The following is a 22564-nucleotide window of genomic DNA, read 5'->3' on the forward strand; positions in this document are numbered from 1 at the left end:
AAATGTCAGCACACCAGGAGTCATGAATTTACAGGATGCTTTAGGAATTTACAGGATGCTTTAGACTGTCATCCCTAACCAGTATTTCACGATAATTTGATCGTTGCTTTGTAACAAAGAAATTTATTTAAAAAAAAATAACAAATTTCAGAAAATTGCAAATTCAGAAAATTTTTGGTTTAAAAAAAGATAAGCTACATGCAGTTTTAAGTGTGTAACAATACAAGAGATAGTTGTGTCCTACATGCAGCTGCCAAAGCAATGGCATTATTTATGCATGCATACACAATATAATATGCATATTATTGCCCGGCGTGCAATTGCTAAAAAACTGTGACATATGGAGTGGCTACAGTGAAGTCACGGTTCGTTGCACTGCGCCAGGCCTGCAAAGGATGGCAGCGGACTAAAAATTTCATGGCCGTAGAAAGGGGGGGGGGGGGGTAAGAGAGATGGCAGATAATTTATCATTAATAAAGAAAAGATTGCTTTGTGCAATTGCAGGCTATTGACGGTTGTAATGGACACAGTTGATGGGGGATGATGAATGGCCTAATCCACTCACGGCGAAAGCATTTTTCGTCTGAACAAAGAGGTTGTCTTGCAGATAAATTTGAAACTCTACCTCCCTCCAAAAAAAAAAGGAAAAAAGAAAAGCGACAAACCGCTTCCCCTTCCATAACAAAAAGGACGACAAAGAACAAAAACACCAGACTCTTTTCAGTACAAGTGTAAATCTTTCATGAGTTCAAACGTGACAATTGGAGAGTCTGTTTCATACATTATGAACGTTTTTTTTCTTCTCTTTATTGAAATGTAAATTTCCTGAGTGCAGTTGGCAACACGTTTGCCATATGTGCAGATGGATTGTGCAATAAACTTTTAAAGCAGCTTGCACGCAAACTTTTAAAAAAAAAGTAGGAATTTTTTTTAAAGTACAGGTGGTTTTGGGGTGTTTTTTTTCTCCAAAATGGTGGATTTTTCACAACTCCAGTCATTTTACAAAGAGTGAATCATGTAGGAAAGCTTATTCGATTATTTTTAGTTATTTCTTTGACATTTTCTTTTGAGAAATAAAGGTCTTCCATTTCCCAACACCATGTCACACTAGGGAAAAAACTAAGAAAAAGAGTTAACCATACGGTATGTAGCTCTGTGGGTTAACTAAACCTCAACCTCATTCCCATGGTGTCAAGCAATATGCTCCCACAACTACCCGCTCTCACACCCTGGTATTGGATCATATATTCAAAATGTTTGGATATGTTTGCAAATTAAGAATAGTCTGGTGCCTGCCTGCGCTTTACGTTTTTGTATGTTGTGTCTGGGGTAAAAACAGAATCAATTTGTCGCAGCGCGAGTTACGAAAACACAATTTTTTTCAAAGTTAAAACTAAAAGGTTACAATCTTATCCAGCCAATATGCAGTATCACATTTCATATTAATATGAGCAAATTGGAAAAGAAAGGAAAATTTTTAAGAAAGGGGTGGATGTAATAATTATAATGAACGTGAAAACACGTAATGCACGTTGGAAATAACAACACCAAGCACTTTACGATATAAATCCATTACTTGCTAATTGCGGTATCGAATCAGGATACAGGAAGAAAGTCCCCCATCCAGGGCTTCCTATTGGAAACGAGGTTAAAAATAAATTGAGCTCCGGGGACGAGGTTGACTAAACCTATTTACCTTAAACCAAGTTATATCAAAGAAGCTTCTAAACAGTTTCGGTCATGTCACCTCCAGTTTCCCATTGATTTGACACAAGCATGAGTTGGGGTACCACACAAGAAGCTGCCTGCATTGTTTCACTGTTGCCATGGCTGCACGCCATGGCAACCCAATTGTCACACTGCTTATGCAAGTACTTAATACCTTGTCTCTCTGACATTTCAAGCGGTCCTCGTCGAAAGAAGAGGCTCTGTGGTGGTTATTGGAAGGGGAGCGGGGGGGGGGGGGGGGGGGGGGGGGGGGGGGGGCAAGTGCGCGGGGGAGTAGCGACCCATTAACTTAATGGCTTGATGGATGAAGATGCAAGTATAATTAGACATTTACCATTTACGAACGAGTGATCACATTAATTAGTCATTGGTAGAGCAATGAATCAGCGGTAGTCAGCATCATCAAGGCAACAATGGAAGGTCAAAGCGTCTGCTTGCGGCGGAGAGGAGGAGTTTGCCTAGAGCAGGTGCACTTTTTGATGCAATATTTTGGGGTGGGGGTCAAACTGCTGTGTCAAGTTTGCTTCAGTAGTTTTAAAGTTCCAATTTTGGCAGTCAAATTTTGCAGTGTGGGCAGCCTGCGAATTTCTTTTCCCCAAACGACATCGGACAATATCAGAAGAGGGCGTTCTCTCTGCGTTATGCATACCGGGGTATTCATAATGTCCAGGGCTTTAGAGAATAAGTTATATAACAAGGAATAATGGTGTTTAAATCACCAACGATTGGCAGCTGATTAGTGGACTGGTTGGAAGTTGTCCTGACTTCTAATCAGGTGATCCGAGTTCGAATCTCAGTGAGCGTTTTCCACTTCTTCTCCTTTTACCTTTTAAATAACTGAAGTGAGGAAGGCACTTTTCTCAAGACGTAAAGCCAATCTTGGATTTGTGTTGTGGAGAACAAGGCATTAGATGTAATGGACCAATCAGAAGATGGGAAACGGATGTTGTTTTGGAAAAAAAGATTTGCCGGCCAGCCTGAGGTGCTCAGCGAGAGGAACCATCAGAAAAGGTGCGATTGTATGAACATGATGATACATCCAGATCGGGAAAAAAAATTAGCTGATTGCACCGTTATTCTGTGCGGTTATTTCACTGTGCACACTATCAGCAATGTGCATCTTGCGCATCAAAAATTGTGAGATGAGCAGTCAAGATATGCACGCGCCTCGTGCACGTTGTGATATAAGTGCACAATATAATGATGTCACGTCATTGCTAATGGTTGCTAATGCGATCTGAAAAAAAAAAATGCCTTTGAGGAGTGCAAATGTCTGGAAGAATTTCAGCATGGTGCTTTGGTCAGCATGCTTTGAAATTACAGTTGGAAAATGTATACATGGAGAACGTATTGTTTGAAATTAAACGACTCGAAACATTGCATGCAAGTGCCAGTACAGAGTGGTCCCAAAAGAGTTGACATTTTTTCAGAGGCAGATGTCTCAAAATTGGGGAGACATGTTGAAATTGTTTTAAGATATTCCTAAACTACAAGATCTTGGTTGTATACGGTGAAAACGCCATTGAAAATAAAACTCAAGCTAGGAAATACTGGCCATTTACATAAAAATGGTCAAAAAGTAGTTAGTAAACACGTAAGTTTATGGCAGTCATTACATTTGTGCATGCAATGCTATTGTGTTGCCCATTATCTCATAGACTTGCATGTGGACGAAGTGGCTTTCTTTACACAATTGCCATTTCTTTGTACCTACTTAGAAGTTCAATAAAAAGTTTTAGCATTTCAAGAACTATTTAATAATGTGATGTGTCTATTAGTGTCGTCTGAACAACTCTAGATCTGCCCATTCAAAGAACAAGATTTTGAGATTGTTCGTCTTTTCTCCTAGAAATATGGTCAACACCCAATGGTAATGAAGTGAGGTTGAACTGAGTACTGAGCTTACTTTTTGTATTTCCTGCCCCACCCCCATCCCCAACTCACCCCTGCCCCCCAAAAAGGGAGAAGAAATTCAACACTCTCAAACAGTTAAAGTAAATGTTCCATCGCATATACAGGGTGAGTAAAAAAGAAACGAAACCCAAATGTCGGGACTATTGTTTTATTGAAGTTCTGCACGTGTAGCACTTTCAAAATCTAGAATATGAAAGCCCAACTCATAAGCTTTCTTTTAGTACAAGAATTATTCAAATCACTCATGTACTTTTCATGTTACGGAATTTTAAACAAAATCACCGTTTAAATTTCTGTCCACGGATCAAAAAAAAGGGTGCGTTCTTTCAGCAAAACGAAAACAATTCATACACTTCCCTATGTGATTTGTTTTCGTTTTGCTGAAAGAACACTGAACTTTTTTGTGATCCGTGGACAGAACCTTAAAACGGTGGTTGTGTTTAAAATTCCGTAACTTGAAAAGTACATAAGTGATTTGAATGATACTTGTACTAAAAGAAAGCTTATGAATTGGACTTTCATATCTTAGATTTTGAAAGTGCTACATGCAGAACTTCACTAAAACAACGGTCCTGACATTTACATTTGTAGGTTTCGTTTTTTTTTTACTCACCCTGTATGCTACACTTTCTCCGATTAGTTTGTCTTCATCCCTGGCTAGTTATCTCCGACCAACCCCTTGGGAATAACTCCCTGTCAATTCATTTACCCTCCCTCCATCTTTCATTTCTTTGCAATCATTTTTAATAATAAACTCATCAAAAAACCTTGACGCAATGCACAGCCCAGCATCCTTCACCTATACGTTACTTATTCTCTCAGTATCTGCTGTCCAAAAAAAAGAAGGATGCCTGGAATATCCATTTCTCATTTTTCTTTTTGTAAATTACTCCCGACGACTTCAATTAAAAAGAAGAAAAAAAAAGCTCGTTGGTGGCATCCAGCCGAGCCGGCAGTAATAATGTGAGCGGTGGGCCATGCAGGCAATAACGTGGACTTCGTAATCAGCCCGGCGGGTGTTTTTATAATTTCTTGGTTGGATGAGCCAGGTGCGTACATGCTGCAACCGTTGCAGAGACAGCAGCCATTCATTCTGCAATGTTTTGAGACTGAGTAAAGTGTATCAACTCCAAAAATAGTACGGACTCCAAAAAATCTCTATATTACACCACAAAGAAAAAAAAAAGATTCTTGTCTGGGATTTCTGAATAAGGGAGGAGGCCCCCCCCTTTTTTTTTCAAGATGGTAGATTTTCCAAGATAGATTGTTCCCATTGTCTTGACTTTTTACTGATACTTTAATCTCAAAATGATCCGCAAAGCCTTAAAACAGATTCTTGCATACATAGCTTTAATTTTGCTGAAAGGCCCTTTCAATGGAGAAACCTTGCGCATGCTACCAATGCCCGTGATGGATGATCTGAACAATAGCTAGCACAATGTGTTGGCCATTGAAGGGGGCCTTCGTGATAGAATTGACTGCGCGCCCAGATTGGTCTACATGTACATGTACATGTAGGTTTGAATTATGCTTTAGCTTTAAATCTTCAACGCTTGCACTATGGAACTTTTCTAAGTTGTGTTACGAATGTTGTGTACATTGTATGTACCCACGTGCTCAAAATGAGGATATATCCTGTATTTTATTCCTCATTGGTTCCTGGTCCAATTCTTTCATTGTTGTTAAATGGATTCATGAATCGTACATGTACATATTTCATCCATGGATAAGAGCTAACGTTTGATAAGTAGGGCGAGCGGGGGAATTTCTCAGCCTACCAGCAAAAACATTAAATAAATATGTACGGTAATTATCTGTCAACCACACAAACTATATTTGAAATATGAATTAGTTTCAAATGAATTCTTTTTAGTGGGCAATTTATTACTACTTTTAGGTCAAGGAACTTACGCATATCATTTTCTGTGCAGTTTCAAAAGATCCGGATAAAATTTACTGCATATGGTTTAACACTTATACAGGGTGGTGCATTAGAAGGAAACCAACTTTTTTTTAAAAAGTCATTAAAATTTGATCTTTTAAACATACATATAAGTGACGGAAAAAATGCTTGCAAATGCATATTTTGTCTCTGAGATATGGTAGTTTAAAAAGTTCATGTGCAAATCCTGTTTGTCAACGGACAGCTTTATTCTAACCGCTTGACTGAGCTCCGGAGCTTGATTTGAAGGCAAAAAACACTACACGAGACTTACACGTGGCATGTGGACAACAGTAATTTTGGTGACTTGTTTTCAAATTAGAATAATAACACTACTCTTGCGATTTTGTTTAAAGATTTTTTCACCACGTATGGTTGAAGAGCTATACTTCATAAAATTATCAAATAAAACAGTTCAAATAAGTTAAGTAGCTAAAAATTCCTGTCAAAAGTGGGTTTCCTTCTTTTTTGCACCACGCTGTATACATGTACATGTACATGTGAGCACACTAAAGTCTACATGTACTTATGCAAATTGTAATCTTGGACAATACAGTACACGCGCATTCTCTCAGTCGTCGCAATAATTCAAAGTTTTTGTCATGGTTCGCAGTCACCTTACACAACAAGCCACCGTGACCAGATTCACTGTAGCGAACACGGAGACTGCCGCAAAAAAAATCCCCACTTCCATGTCTTCTGAAGTCAAAGGGGCTCAGTGACGGCAAAAAGCTAACAAGGGGCCTTGAGCTTGAAGGAGAGATACTCATTAGGAGAGACAGCCGAGCGCTCGGGCGTGGTAGATTAAGGGGAGGAAAAGCACTGGAGTGCAAAGAGGCAAAGGAGCGAGTCTGCGTCAAAACTTCACACTCGGGTGACGGTTGTGATCATCTTTGAAATCCAGATTTGAAATCCGAGGAACTGATACACGTGTAGTGTATACATGTACATGTACATGTTCATAAGGTGAAGATGGTTTAGGATTGACATGTAGGTCTGGGAAGGGCCAGGGAAAGCATATTGTGGGGCAGATAGGGGAAATATTTGGGGGAATTGTGCCTTTGACGATACAAGCATGGCATTTGGCACACAGTCAGAGTATAAGAAAGATATTTGGCTATAGGGCCATCGCAGATTTGTTCTCTGAAAAAAATATAGGTAGGATAAGGCCCCCCCAAAAAAATATTCGGTCTCTGGTCAGACCAAAGTTCCGGAATTGACGCGGCGACGCGGCTTTGTTTTTTTTTTTTTTCTGTTTTTTTTTTTCTTCAAGCTTTGATTGTACAGACAAGGTGGGGTACTATTTTGCTTTTTTGGTGTCCTCATGTACATTGGTGTCCTTCATAATTTGCCTTGGTGCTCTCGATCATTTGCCGTGGTGCAATTTCCCATTCCTTGGTGCTCTTTGCTCTTTGGTAAAAAAAATTGAGGAGGTGCGGCAATAGAGGGCGCTGTTGTAGCTTCCGTGTTAATTTGAAGAAGAAAAAAAGGTTGACGCGCATGATAAAAATCGACGCGCGCGCTAACTAGAGACCGAGGTATTTTTTTTTGGGCCTAACAAGCAATTTTCTAAATTTTCAAAATGGCTGCCATTGCTTGTTATTCTACCTATATTTTTTTCAAAGGACAAATCTGCGATGGCCCTATAGCCAAATATCTTTCTCATGACATACTCTGACTGTGTGCCAAATGCCATGATTGCATCATCAAAGGCACAATCCCATCACCTATCTGCCGTACTAATATGGTTAGGGAAAGGTCCAATGATGCATCGACTAATTAGAGAAGTAATTTTTTTTTATTAGGAGACCTGGAAATAAGTTGAGGGAAATGAAACGGGTTTTGTATGCAGGTCAACCTGTAAGCACCGTGTAATAAATGGTCCAGGGAATAGTAAATTTGAAGAGAATAAGGTTTTATTAAATATTATAATTGCTTTATTTAAAAAAAAAGAGAAAAACAGTGTTTGCAAATGGTTATAACTTGTTGAAAATGAAGGAAAATTGAATAAGATTTTTTTGTACTGCTTTAGCAACTGACTTGTTCACACAAAAGGGGAATATTTATTCAATTGTATTCATTCAAATGTTTATATTATTTGTTTCTATTACAGGAAAATGGTTTAAATAGCAGATGTTTTGACAGTGTCGAGAGAGAAAGGAAAACTGTATTATCCTAATTTTTATTTATGTAAAATGTTAATGTTGTTCCACAAAAGGGATATCTATAAAACAGACGATGTGCCAATGTTTATATTGGCCGAACATTAAGGAAATTGCTGAGTGAGAATCAACATTGATACACGTCCGTCGGGAAGACAAAGGCGACGCGAGTGTTGTCATTTGTTGGACGTCTCTTCCTTTTTCCGTAAATTGATAGAACTGATATTTTCCCCAAAGTTATTTCTTCAGGACCATTCATAACAGTGCAACCCGGATCATGTTAAAAATGTTTCCTGGTTTACCGGTACATTGGGGGTCATCTTGGGGGTCATCTAGCTTTTAAAGGAAACTTGGAAAAGTCTTGGAAAGGATGTTGCATCCCGACGCCACTTTGTTTCATCATACATGTACATGTATATTATTTATTTCAATGAAGGTCAATCCTTGCAAATGTTTTGGAAAGACATGAATCTGGGACTGAGAAACATTTCCAATGTTGTCAGGAAATACTTTGAAAATGTTCTTGACTCTCCATAGACTTTGTACACAACCGCTGAAGTGGCGTCTGGATACTTCATTCTTTCCACAGTCTTTCATGAGCACTACGTGAACATTTCTTGAAACTTTTGTGTTCAAGAAAAAAAGGTGTTCTGACCATTGATATCTTTTGTATCTGAAATTAGCCCACAGTGGCCAACTTAAGATGTACATGTAAATTAGTGGCCACTAGTCCATAATGGCCAACTGGATTTAGTGGCCACCAGCCCATAATGGCCAACCGAAACTAGTGGTCACCAGTCCACATTGGCCAACGGAATTTAGTGGCCACAAGTGCACATTGGCCAACTGAAGTTAGTGGTCACCAGCCCACATTGGCCAACTGAATTTGGTGGCCACCAGTCCACATTGGTCAACTGAAATTAGTGGCCACCAGCCCACATTGGTCAATTGAAATGTGTGGCCACCAGCCCACATTGGCCAACTGAAATTAGTGGCTACCAGCCCACATTGGCTAATTGAAATTAGTGGCCAACATCCCCCAGTGGCTAATTGAAATAAGTGGCCACCAGCTCACAGTGGCCAACTGAATTCAGAGGCCACAAGTCCACATTCGCCAACTGAAATTAATGACCACCATCCCACAGTGGCCAACTGAAATTAGTGCTCACCAGCCCACAATGGCCAATTCAAATTATCGGCCAAAATCCCAGTGGCCAATTGAAATAAGTGGCCAGCAGCTCATAGTGGCCAATTTAAATAAATGGCCACCAACTCACAGAGGCCACCTGTAAATGAGTGGTCACCTGCCTACAACGGCCAAATGGCAAATGAAGTTTTAACTCTTGATCTTAACACAAACATTTCAGATACGGAAAATTGGGTTGAAAACAGTCTAATAGTAATACTGTACTTCACTAGAGGCTCTCAATTAGCTTATTACCGTACAGTATGCCCCCACCATGTAGCAGAGGTGAACGGTTCAAACATTTAGGAGAGGCAATTCGATAATAAGAAAGTTTGACATTATTTCTATGAGCCAATAAATGAAATGCCTGCAGTTTGTTATATGTTCCCCCATAAGGACACCTCATTAGAAGGAGTGCTGTGGAAAGAAAAACAAAAACTTGACAAAAACGACGACAACAACAAAATTGTTAGCATGTGATATTAAAAATCATTATGACATGGGCAAACAGAACAAAATGTGGGGTTTTTTGTTGTTGTTGAGAACACACATGAAATCTTTGCATGCCAGTGGTAATAAATACAGCAACTATGGATAATACGGCCATGGAACATGAAACAAGCAAAAATTATAAATATCAGTCACATCGGATGAGTTTCATTTACAAGTAGAGCAATTTTGGCAAGGCGAAAAAGGGGTTGGTGGGAGGGAGGGGCAGGGAGGGTCTACATAGCAAATGAGACCCTAATATACAGACAGGGTCTATAAGAGTTGGAGGGGCCGGGGTGGGGTGGAAAAAAGAGGAAAATCCCAGATTACCTTTTTGGCATCGTTAATAGGTGAATCGCCTCCGCCGAAGTTGGAGGCGACAAGGGGATTAGTGGCTGTGCCGTTGGCTGTGAACAACTCGTCAGAGCCCCGCTGATGGTGGACGAAGGAATGAACGAGCGAGTGTGTAACGAACGAGCGTACGCACGTACAGACCAAGGTGAAGAAGGAACCGAGAAGAGAAATCAAAAAAGAAACAAAAAGTGGAGAGAAAAAAAAAATGCGGCAAGTCAGAAAAAAGGGAAGTACAGATGGTGATAAGAAGATGGTTAAAAACGGACATGCAAATGGACCTCTCCCAAACATTAATTTATTCGGGTTTTTTGGGGGGTTCAAAGCAACACAGGTGAAACATGGCAACATGTTAATCGGTAAACAAAATCTCATTCCCGTTATAATTTTGGAAAAGCCTGTATTAATTAAATGTACACCATATAATAAATATACTTACTTTCAAAAAGTACAATATAAAAACCTGTGCATTCATGTTTCCAGAAAGAAAATGCCATAAACCTTTTTTCTTGCTGAACTGTTTTTCTTGTTATAAATTATGTAAATTAACAATTTTTTTTAAAAGCACTTGCATGACTCTCAATTCATTGGACCGGTATGTAAATGGCACTGATCATCACTGTCGGCACATTTAAATCAATCCAAAAGGGCTCCACAAATGCGCAAAAATAGTACAAATGTAGTACAAATTACTGACATTTCAAAGAATGTCGACCAAAAATTCAGAGTAGATGCATGATTTTTGTTGGGTGCTATATTTATTTTTTTGTTTTTTGTATTTCTTTTCCTCTCTATTTGGTTAACATTTGGGAAAGGTCCATTTTAAATGTAAGAATATTATAAGCAAAAGAAAACAGTTGGATAATAGTTTGAATTCAGGGTACCATAACCAATTCTAATGAAAAAAAAGTATATAAATACAACCTACAAGTAAGAACCAACTGTGTATCAAACTACATGTACTGTAATAATGCAAACATTCTTTTAAAAAAAAATTAAAAAGAGGGCATAATAAATGATTATTTCTAACAAGATGTTACAAGTATTATCATTCTCCCACACAAGCACCCCTCTAGAAGCAATGAAATGTCCCAGCCAAAGCATGATTTCCTATGGGAGGGGGAAGCGAAAATGTGCAACCAGCAGGGGTGTGTGAGTATTAAACACAAACAGATGTACACGCACACACGTATTTAATGTAATAGTAAAAAAAAAAAAAGGCAAGGGAGATTTTACAGTGATGAACAGAATTGACCATTCGTAATTGATTCAGACAAACAAAACATGCAAAGTAAAAAAGCAGCCTCTATAAATCGTGCAATGAGTGATGTTATTCAGACAGATAGTTGGGTGGAAAATACATGTACTGTACATAGGGGGCTTACATGTACTTTCATCGTTAACTTTAAAACACCTTTTCCCTCAAAAAAAAAAGTTTTAAGAACCACTTCTTCTTTAACCACGGTTTATAGTAGAGTAGACAATATTCAGGCATGTTTTAGAAACATCTCGAGTCTACTCATTAACTTTTTTGGGACAAAATGATAGTAACAAAGCCACACGTACAATGTGCTGCACATGTACATGTACATGTATGCACTGTTTACTACACGATAGGCAAGTGGTTTTAAATACAATGTCTCTTAAATTTATAACTACATGTATTATATTATACACTGTGTAAATTATATACACCATACTTGTACATGTATGTACACCTACAAGATAAGCAACAACTGGAGGACTCAGCAATGTAAAAAAAAATGATTGGCCAAATTGATTTAGAGACTGTATTCCACTTTGAGGCGGAGTGTGGCCAAGTGGTTAGGATTCGTGGCTGATTATCAGAGGGTCAGGGGTTTGAATCCAGCTGCTGGCCTTATGCTGTGTCCTTGGGCAAGCCACTTCACCGCTGTCTCTCCCCAGCCAAGAGAACACTTTAATGGTACCAGCAGTCAGTCAGGGCCCAATTTCATAGCGCTGCTTAACAGCCGACTTTGTGCTTACCAAGCCATCATCTATTTCATAGGGACCGTTAAGCAGTAAGCACATCAAAAACACGCTTAACCCCTGAAGAAAAATTTGCTTAAATCAGTGACGTAACAATAGAAATCTCCATACGTGCACAACTGTTAGCATGAAATAGTGCTTAAGCAGCAGCATGATTGTCTGCTATAGTAAGCACAACTTTTCTGCTTACTGCTAAGCAGTGCTATGAAATTGGGCCCAGGTACGCACTCTACATGTATCGGGTCGATGTGTAATGGGCAATGGGCAGAAGCTCATGGGGAAAAACAGATACATTTATAACAACGGAATCGACAACAAATGCCAATACAGCATCAGATGGTGAGCAACGAATGGGGATAATTAATAACAACTTGTTATTGAGCGGTTGCAGGCACTGTTCCAAAGTGAAAACATTGGCCTACCGGGTATGGTGAAAAAAAAATGTAACCAACAAAGTGGGTTCCAAAATAAATTTAAGTGAGCATTCATTTCAGCAAAAGAATTGTACATAAAAAATTGGACAAGATGTTCATACACATGCACACAGACATACATGTATGCAATAGTTGAATGTTTGAGTTTGTTTCTGCATTCAATAGGGGTGCATTAAACAATAGAGGACAATAGGGTTCCGAATTCCCAAGATGTCCCCAATTTGGATTTGTGTACAAAACATATGGGAGGTCTTCCTAAAAAGTTTTAAGTACAAAAGAGGGACAATAGGGGGTCCCCGATTGCAGACAAATATACACTTGTATGGCTGTGTTCATTATACATACATGTACATGTACTAGTTTGTCCATACATGTAGCTAAGCTTTAGCTCTCCTCAATCCTGCAAAATCCTCCAAAATGCAAACAGGATTTCGAAGGTTCTGGGGGTTTATTGCTGTGATAAGATGTACGTAATGTAACACAAGACATGTACAGTGTATAGACGATGATGACTACCTGCATTGTGTCATTTGCGCATAACTGATGAGCAGATGTAGTGATTTCATTAGACCGTAATGTCAACAACCACAGAGGTTGGTTGCAACTTGCAAGCATGTTGGGCAACTTGTCAAACATGAGGTTTTGTCACGAAATCGTCGACGGCACACGTTTGGACTGTTTTGCGACAACCGAACCTGGCAGCCGTCCGGGGCAACAGATGCAGCGCAGTGTGGCGCTCTGGTTATACTGCCAGCTGATTCAATAGAGACAACGAGTTCTATTACGCCTACCAGGACGTAATTCAATTGTGTAAATGGCCTGCCCGGCGAGCCGGAGTCAAGTTTGCTCTTTACGGTGATACTGCATAGCTTTCCTTGGTCTATGCTTGGATATTGTACCAATTATGTACAAATACGGGTACTGTACTGAACACACAGTGTTACAGTGTCTTCCCAGGGTTTTGGGAGGTAGTTCTGGTAATTTTATGCCACCACACTTACGTTTTGCCACCCTGCTGATAGTTTCACTGTCTTGATGCTGATTATTTTTAAAAGATTTTTATTCAACACCACTATTATGCAACACTTTATAGTTAACATCAAACTAGGCCTTTTCGCACTACAGACCTTTATCATGCTTCCACCATTGTAGTCATGTTCCCTGTATCTAATAACAGTACTGAATGATAATGTTTTTGTGCAAAAAGGAACCAGACTATTTTTCCTTCCAGCCTCTCTTTGGTTACATTGATCTGAATGTGAACAAATCAAATGGCTGCAACATGATAATGGTCTATGATAATGGTCTATTGTTTCACCTACACATGTTGAAGTCGACATGAGTACGTCGTGAGTAGAACTGGGTCCCAACACACTCGGGCAGGTACCGGTACGGTAAGGCATACCGTTAACACTTTTACCACTTTGTTCATGAGTCGGAAGTACATTTCTATCTGGGTATACAGCATCTCCACCTGGTCCTGGCCAGGGTTGAATTTTACCCATGGAGAGAGCTAGACCCGTGTAGAAACCGTGTTGGATTATTGCTAGTGTGAAAGGGATTCCTGAAATCTCCACGTTGGAACCAGGGTCCACCACAAGAGGTTTTGGATCGTGTGAAAGGCCCTTATGTAGATTCATAATACATGTACATACAATACATTATGTGAAACATTATGACAAAGGACAAGTACCGGTACATGCCACCGGTACATACCGGTACATATGTTCCGGTACCTGGCATGTGTACCCTTGAGTACAGTGAAATCTCGATAAATCGAAACCTGCCAACTCGAAAACCGTTCTAACTCAAAGTACATGTAAGAACTTATTCCCGTCAATTGTTGTTGCAAAGGAAATCCATTTGCTAACTCAAAACTCTGCTTAACTCAAAACTCTGATTAACTCAAAATTTGAGCCCATTGCCCTGAGGTTTGACTTATCGAGATTTCACTGTACATATGGATCAGTCATGGAGTTTGAAAGATTCAAGAAGCTCACTTGTAAAAATGCCAAGGCAGTTAAGGTTGAATCAAACGTTCTCAAAAACAGAAACAAGTTTTCTTATTCCTCCCAATCTTTCACAAAGATGCTACACTTAAGGATTTGTTATAATACTACAATCAGCTAGGCTACAGTTACAGGACAGCGCATAAATCAAATCCCTTTCAGTTCACACAGGCCTAGTATAATCCTGCTCGCACAATCAAGACTAAATACAAGTATGAAGGACATACACAAGTGTATTCAACTCAAGCCTCACCCAAATCCCTTTGGTAAAATCCCTACATTCTTCCCGCCAAAATCTCCCAAGAAAAAAAAGAAAGAAAACAAATCCCATCCCCCTCTTCAAATTGCCTTTGAAAGGGTCTCCTTGAGTTATGGCAACGCTCCATATATTTGCGGATCCCTATAGCTACCGTAGGGACGTACCTCAGACTGGAGAGCTGGGCAAACATTTAAGCCACCACTCTCGGGCCCGACCGGTTGAAAAGACTCCGAGGGATTTTTAATTTGATTTGGATAACTCCGGGGGAAACACACCGCAACGTCTCTCAAGTCGCTGATTAGAGGCAGAGTGATGTTCGGTTCGGGAAGACCTTCACATCCGGAGATTTTCAAGCACGGATTTCAGGGGGAAAAAAGGGATTGAATACACACGTAGTAGGAACTGTATCTAAGACACCAAGGTCTTCTTCTAAACAATTTTTTGTTTTCTAAAAAGGTTTCTCAGACATCACGGTCTTCTATTCAAATTTAAATTTGCAGACTTTACAGGCTCTTAAAAACTAACTGAGCTTTTCAGTTAAGCTGTGTATGGCCTCAGTGATTCTCTTCGCAATAAAAAAGGAACCAAATACACAATTAAGGAATATCAAGATGCAAAGCAAAACATAGAATTAAAAAAACTTGGAATAAAACACAGCCGTGATAAATTTCAAAACTGCACAGTTTATTAAGAGCACATTTTTATTTTATAGACTCCACACTATAAACTGCACGTACAAAACATTTAAACCACGTTTTTTGCCACAGCACAGATTCGTATGTGCATGCATACCAAACACTGTTGCCTTTTCATGACGGTAATTTGCATGTACAAATGTCAACACAATTTATCCCAGTTCTGATGCAATCACACGCTCCAGTTGGTCATCCCTGTTTGATTCATAGACAAAGCTCATGTTCATAAATTTTGTACAACAAAAACTGAGTGCGTCATATTTAGGCAAACGTGTCATCCTGCATTGTACTGTTGAGCCAGCCGACATCACAAACCAGCTATTACAACAATCGACTACAGACGTTTTCAGAGCAACAGCTCCAGTTTGTACTACCATCCTTTTGTTGTGGTTTCCTTAATACTGAGGGATGATGCCCCCACTTATGCTGCCATTCTTCAGGCTGAAATCCCTTCAAATTGCTGTGCATATAGCGTGCTTTTGATAGCACAGAATGCTGGGCATGAAACAGATTTTAGCGGAGACAAGTGAAGATGGATAATGCTTTTTAGGACAGGAACAGCAGGCTTACACCTTTAGAGGCATTTGCATAAGTGGGAGTACGGTAGGCCTAGGCAAGTAGTGGATTTTCCTACTCGAGTACTCGCAGAGAAATTACTCGTGAGCAGTCGAGTACTCGCGAGAAGTTTACTAAATCCCCATAAAAACAAAAAAATGGCATATAAACATTACAAAGAAGGAAGTTACTACGAATAAAAAGCGTGGAAGGCACACCGCATTCTTTAGCACTGAGATGTCCTTACTATGCAAACTTTTGGCTCATTTTACTTGTACATGTACATTTATTTGTTGAGAGTGCTAGTGGAATTCCAAGAAAACAGATGGAGGTAGTGATTCTTTTATTGCGGAGGACGTACATGTACAGGTGTAATAAGACAAAATACAAGTTTGGCGCAGAAACTGCCAAGCGGTAACTTTCGTCTAAGTCATCACTTGGGAAAGAAAAATTGCTACTCGCAGTACCTACTACTCGCGCAAGCACAAGTTCTTGAGTACAGTAAATGAAAAACCACGAGTAGTCGAGTAGCAAACACTACTCGTGAGTACTCGAGTACTCCGGATACTCGCCCAAAACTCAGTGGGAACGATATTTTATAGCATGAATTTACCACAAGTATACTGTCTTCAAAGCTCAATATAGCACAACATGTATTTTTTTATTTAACAATCAAACTTAGCATACAAAATGCCACGTCTGGGTGAATAAAGCCCTTCCCCTATAAACCGCCTTTCACTTTGGTCTGCCATTAGTATGGTCTATTTGCCTTTGTCGTCCTGGGATTCCTACCGCTAATGCATGCGCTGAAGGCTTTTAAAATGCAAAAACGCTGCCGTAATATCCAAACAAATTATAAGCTTTACATCAAACAAACACACACCAAAAAAAAAAAACTCTCTTGAGAGCAAACAAAAGGAAGATAATGGTGGCAAGCACTAGTCTGTACAAAACACAGCCCCTTCACATCAAAGAAGACTGAAAAGAATTATTTGTAAACACTTTTGATTTTAAATTTATGAAGAAATAAAAATGACACTCAATGTTGAAATTACAAGCTGAAAGGTAATACATATATTTTTGCTGTAATTTTCAGAAATGGATGGATTTGGGGGTTAGGATTTTACAGCAAATATTGTTACACTGACCTGTAAGTTTTGTGTGCATACATGTAGATGCTGGAAAAAATCTAGGAAAAAAGTGCTGTTCTTGTACATACTGGTTCCCTGATGCTATTTCAGACGAAACAGAGCAATTTATTTACGTCTGGGAATTATCAGGTCAGGAAACCAGACTAGCTGGCTTGCAAACAGTTCAGGGATGTGCAACCAATTGCAAACAAACTGTAAACGACATGTACCTAAATACTGTAAATTGGGGCAGTATTTGGGGGAAAAAATCATTTTTTTCCAACGACAGACGGCCGACCATCGTTGGAAATCGATACAAAAATTCTGTTTTTCTTGAATGACAGCACACTGGGTGCCACAATTTTACAGGATGCTTGAGACTACTCACTGTACAAGCAACTAAGATATTTCATAAAAATAGGGTAGTTTTTTTTTCCATGTCTGCAAATGTTGTACATTACGTTTCAAAAACAGGTCATTGCAGGTTCATTTGAAAGTGATCACACATTGTACATTGTCTGCGAACAAGTCCACACAAACATGTACATGAAACATTGACCTCTGCATTCAATAGATTTTTCCCACAAACCTTTCATAAATGTCATATTAAAAAAAAAAAATTATCCGGTGCAGACATTTTATCGATGTTTTGTTCCACGGATACTTCCATCCCTCGCCATTGTCGGTCGCCTTGCACACGTGCACAACAACAGACCTAGCGAAGTGGCCAACACAAGTTCAAGGTGAATCCAAAACAGAATCATTATCGGGCCGAATGACTCTCAATAGGGGTTGGCGAAAGGGGGAAAAAAAAACTCTGAATGGCAAATCGATAACAATCCTAGCGCTGTGAAAACCTCTTTATGCCGCAGGGAACCAGTGAACCAGGACAGTGGGGACTTTGTGTATTGTACCAAATTGTGCCTTTATGCAATCATGCCCTTTGTGACTAGTGTCAGATTTGAGAAATGTTTTTATTCATTTTTTTTTTATCGCTTCAAAATATACATTTTAGAAATTGTTATAATTCTAAAGGCCAACGAGTGACTAGATAATGATCATATGTACAACTGTACATGTTATTGTGATTTAAAGTTAAAACATTAATTTACTGTACATTGTATAACATTTGCAATCATCAAAAAACAAACTTAGGAAATTATTAAGTGAGTAATAGTCTCAAGCATCCAGTGAAATCATGGCACCTAGTGCGCTCTCATTTTCAAGAAAAGTGGATGTGTTGTATCAATTTCTAACAATGATGGGCCAACCATCGTTGGAAAAAAATGGTTTTTTTTTTCAAATCTGCCCCCAATTTACCAAATTTAGTTAGTCCATGTTATGTTTGTAATCGATTACACATCCATGAACAGGTGCAAGCAAGCTAGTCTGGTTCCCTGACCTGACAATTCCCTGACATCTATAAATTGCTCCATTTCGTCTGAAGTAGGGTCAGGGAACCAGACTACAAGAACAACATTTTTTTTTCTTGGTTTTCCAGCATCTATGAACACAAAACTTTAAACAGGTCAGTGTAACAATATTTGCTATAAAATAATACACCCCAAATCCATCCATTTCTGAAAATTACAGAAAAAGGAAATGTTTTACATGTACAATGTATGTACTTTTAAATGTAGAGGCTGATCTTAGTTTTTGTGGATTGAAGCTGCGCTAAATAGTTTGGCTTATTCACTGTACTAGAAGTGAATTCCCAAAACTTGATTTAGCGTAAACTGAAACTGAGTTTACATGTTTTTTTCACTTGTGTAATATCATTTTATGAGCCAATTTCGAAACCATTTTTTTTTTACAATATAACTTATTCCATTTTACTAACTCGCGTCTTCTATGCCAACTTTTTTAATCTCGTACATGTTTAAAAAGGCCGACAGAATTTTCCATCACTGAGATAATAAACTTTTGATTGTGTATTGAATTGCTTTTTTTTAAGGGCAGGGAGTTACCATATTCAGGGGTTTATAGGTGTCTTATGTAAACATGTTTTCAGGCAACCTCTTCCAGGTAAACAGCAATTGTGCTAAACAAGCATATTTTTATTTCCGTACCCAAACCTGGGTTGGCCGCTAGAACAACATTGATGTTCCGCCAGGTGAACCTAATACGAGCTTAACCCGGTTCCCAGCACAATGGGCGCCGGTGAAATTGTCGGCCCAGCCCTCTTATATCGCCCTGGATACAAGTCATGAAGTCCAGAGCAGAGTGGTGCTCAAGTTACAAGGGGGGGGGGGGCATGCCACGGAATACTCATTTTCTGTAAATAGTAATCTTGCCAGGGAAATCCTATACATTAGGTTTATTAGCAATTTTGCAGGCTCCAACTAAATAACACATGTGAAACCCAAAACACACGCTACATTTGGAGGGAGTGTTTCTATTTTAGTTTGGCGCTCGGAGGTTTGACCCCAGAAGTTCTCAAAGCCAAAACAAAGGTGCCAGGGTTCTGGGCGGGAATGAAAACACAGCGAAAATGAAGTAACCTGATCAGTTATCAAGGAATCAGTGTAGGGTTAAGAGTGACTAGTACATTGTACATATCTCAAACTGCATTGAAAAATCAACTTGATCCAACACCACATGGATAAATCAAAACTTTGTACCAAAAACCATTCTAAACACCCAAACAAAACAAAAAACTTGGTTAGGAAAAACTGGTCCTCAACAGTTCTGAACGAGTTGAAACAGACGATGCTATACATGTACACGTACGTACATGTACATGTACATGTACGTGTACAACATGTACATTTGTACATTGTCAAAATTATCGATAAAATTAGCTGAACAAATTGTAATGTGCACATACCGGTATGTCACTGGTTTTCCCCTGAAACCCCAAACTCAACCTATAGAACACAAACAACAGCCATATTGCTATTCTAAAGGCAAAAAGCTATACAATGTACATGTACCGACCGGTACATGTAAAGCTACCGGTATCGATCATTCAATTTCTGTTTCAATGAGCAGAATATGATTTAGGCTTTGAAAAAAAACAATTTACAATCCTCAGGGCATAAACGCTCACTCTGTTAGCCAACTTTTCTCTTCCTCAATTCACGAACCTGCCAACCACAAAATCTCCAATCCTACCCTGCTCAATACAGGCAGGATACAGGCCGACAGCTCACACAGCTGGCAATAATTGTGTCCAAGGTTTTCTGATTCTCCTAAAGCTCAGAAATAGCAAAGCTACAAGGGGAAATGTTATACAACTTCCCAAACCAGTGCCAGCTGTTTTCTGCATACTCATAATTCAACCACTTGGAATATTTTACCCAAACAAATGTGTACAGGTACATGTATGACATATTGGCAAACTATCAAACGTGAAAATGTTACCGCACCGATCGTAAATCAACTCACTTCTAATTCCAAAAGCTCACCTCAGAAACATACTTGACATGTGCCCCCCTGCTTATTTGATAAGATTACTGATTCCTTCCTCTGTTTATTAGTGTGGTTTTCCACTTAGCGAAAGAGGAAGTGTTTCCAAGACACCAAAGGCCAAATTGTCAGTTAAATGTCACTTAAAGGGAATATACATCATTTGCTTTTACTGTAATTTTCAGAAATGGATGGAATTGGGGGGTTGGAAATATATATCAAATATAATTACACTGACTTTTTTGAGGTTTTGGGTTCGAAAATGCTATAAAAACCAAGAAAAACAATCATTTTCCTGTAGTCTGGTTCCCTGACTCCATATAAGAAGAAACAGAGCAGTTTACATACATTGGGGAATTGTAAGGTCAGGGAACCAGTCTAGCTGGCTCGTACCCGTTCATAGGTCTGTAATCGATTGCAAACAAGTGCGATGGTCAATTGGGGCCAGTATTTGAAAAAAAAAGCCAGTTTTTTTCCAACGCTGATCGGCCGATCAGCGTTGGAAATTGATACAAAAATATCACTTTTCTTGAAAATGACAGTATACCAGGTGCCATGATTTTACAGGATGCTTTACACTGTCATTCACTAACAGTCCAGCAAGGTATTTCAAAATGATTTGGTAGTTTTATTTTTTGATGTTTGCAAATGTTGTATTTTCCCTTTAAGGAAAGAGAGGCGTAGGCCGTAACATCTACAGCAGGCCCACGCACAACCAATAACCGTCCAAATACGCGAGCAGCATTCATGCAAAAAGATCTCTGTTGAGTTATCCGGAAACCAAACCACAGAAGAAGTAATGTTCTGTGGACAGCAGATTCTTTTTTTAGTTTACCCACAAAGAATAACTTAAAGTGAGTCTGATAATAAACAAAGCAATAAAAAGAATAAATCACTAAATAAAAATAAATTACTAGTAGACCTGACCTACAAGTATTGGAGAAAATAATGAAGATAAAAAAAAAGGAAACTGAAATAAATTTGGATGTGAATTGGTCTGGTACCCAGAATCAAACTGCTAAGAATTCTACGCTAAACACATTTTTATAAACAGCAGCAGTCTTCAGATTGCAATAACCATGTGGCAGAGAAAATAAATGTATTTGTGCACGATATTTACAGAAGTAACATTTTGTGGTAATAGGTTAAAATAAAAAATTCAGGAAAAAGACTATAAAAAAATCTAAAACATGTCCTGATTCTAAGGTAAAAAAATGAATACTTTGTATATATGCAGGTACACGTGTACATGAAGAAAACAGTGCTGGTGGGTTTGAAAGGTTATATACGGTACGGTATGGTTTCATGCACGTTGTGTTATCATGGTTATTGACTAAACACATGTAATGCTGCTAAATTTACAAAGTCATACAATGTACACATGTCTTTCCTTACCAAGCCTCGTTTCCTAGTGGATGAGCTGTAGACATAACTAGCCGTGGGGTGGCTCTGGGGTACCGCCATCACTGGCACAGTCCCATATGGAGCCCCACTGGGTGCTAGAATCATCTCGCCACCCGCGTACGGATCGACGAAGTACATAGGTGCAGCGTTTTTCGTGGAGTCACCCCCAGTTGCAGAGACTTAATAATACGACAGGTGGGTTCAGCGATGAGGGTGTGCTACTACGATCACTCGATGCCAAGATGGGGATTGTCTCTCGGTCGCTTGGCACGCACACGAACCAAAAAAATCCAGGGGAGAGTTGGGAATCCCGAACTCGCTGTGTCACAGCTCACGACGCATGTATGCACACACTAACAAATTGGTTGTGAATGAGCGTGCATGCGACTTTACATGCAACTGCTGAATATACAGTAGTACCGGTAGTTCTTGTCTGCGAAGCCGTTGCGACCAAAGAGAGATAACAAAACAACCCAGAAGAGAAAGCCTAGAAGAGGAAGATGAAAAGAGTTCTACCAGACCACGTCTATACTGCACCTCCAGCCATGAATGAAATGGAATGAATACACACAAGGCTGGCTAGGCTGGCTAGGCTGAGCTGGCTGGCTGCGAGTGGCTTGATGCTGAAACCGGCCTCGCTGTTTGCTCACCAAACCGCGTCGCTATTCAGTCGAGGGTCAACCCCACCACGATCTCATAAAGGAATCACTGGAGTGGAACTCTGGGCACTAAGTCTCCAGGTTTTTCGTTGAGCACATGAGCAAACTCTCCCTGCCGATGCGACTCTCGATCAAAAACAAATCTCTCCCAAACCCGGTTGCGTAACAGGAACATACAAGCCTCTTTTGAGAAAGTATTATTCCCATTCATCGAGTCGTCCTCACCCTG

The 22564-nt window shown here is 39.4% G+C and overlaps 1 protein-coding gene across 5 annotated transcripts in view; it reads right to left on the reverse strand.

Moving 5' to 3' along the window:
* The window catches only part of LOC119723024 (polypyrimidine tract-binding protein 1-like), a 68207-nt gene extending 45938 nt beyond the window's left edge, over positions 1-22269 (reverse strand). For 3 of the 5 annotated variants that reach the window (XM_038193500.1, XM_038193502.1, XM_038193501.1), the window contains exons 1-2: positions 21668-22268; positions 9752-9853 (exon numbers count right to left, since the gene is read on the reverse strand). In XM_038193500.1, the coding sequence (XP_038049428.1) occupies positions 9752-9853; positions 21668-21814 (249 nt within the window). In that variant the 5' untranslated portion in view covers positions 21815-22268. Of the gene's footprint in view, positions 1-9751; positions 9854-21667 lie in introns of all 5 variants that reach the window. The other 2 variants (XM_038193499.1, XM_038193503.1) reach the window with 2 other exon arrangements.
* Positions 22270-22564: the final 295 nt, after the last annotated feature.

This window comes from Patiria miniata, unplaced genomic scaffold (genome assembly GCF_015706575.1).
Source record: "Patiria miniata isolate m_02_andy unplaced genomic scaffold, ASM1570657v1 HiC_scaffold_16, whole genome shotgun sequence".
NCBI lineage: Eukaryota > Metazoa > Echinodermata > Asteroidea > Valvatida > Asterinidae > Patiria > Patiria miniata.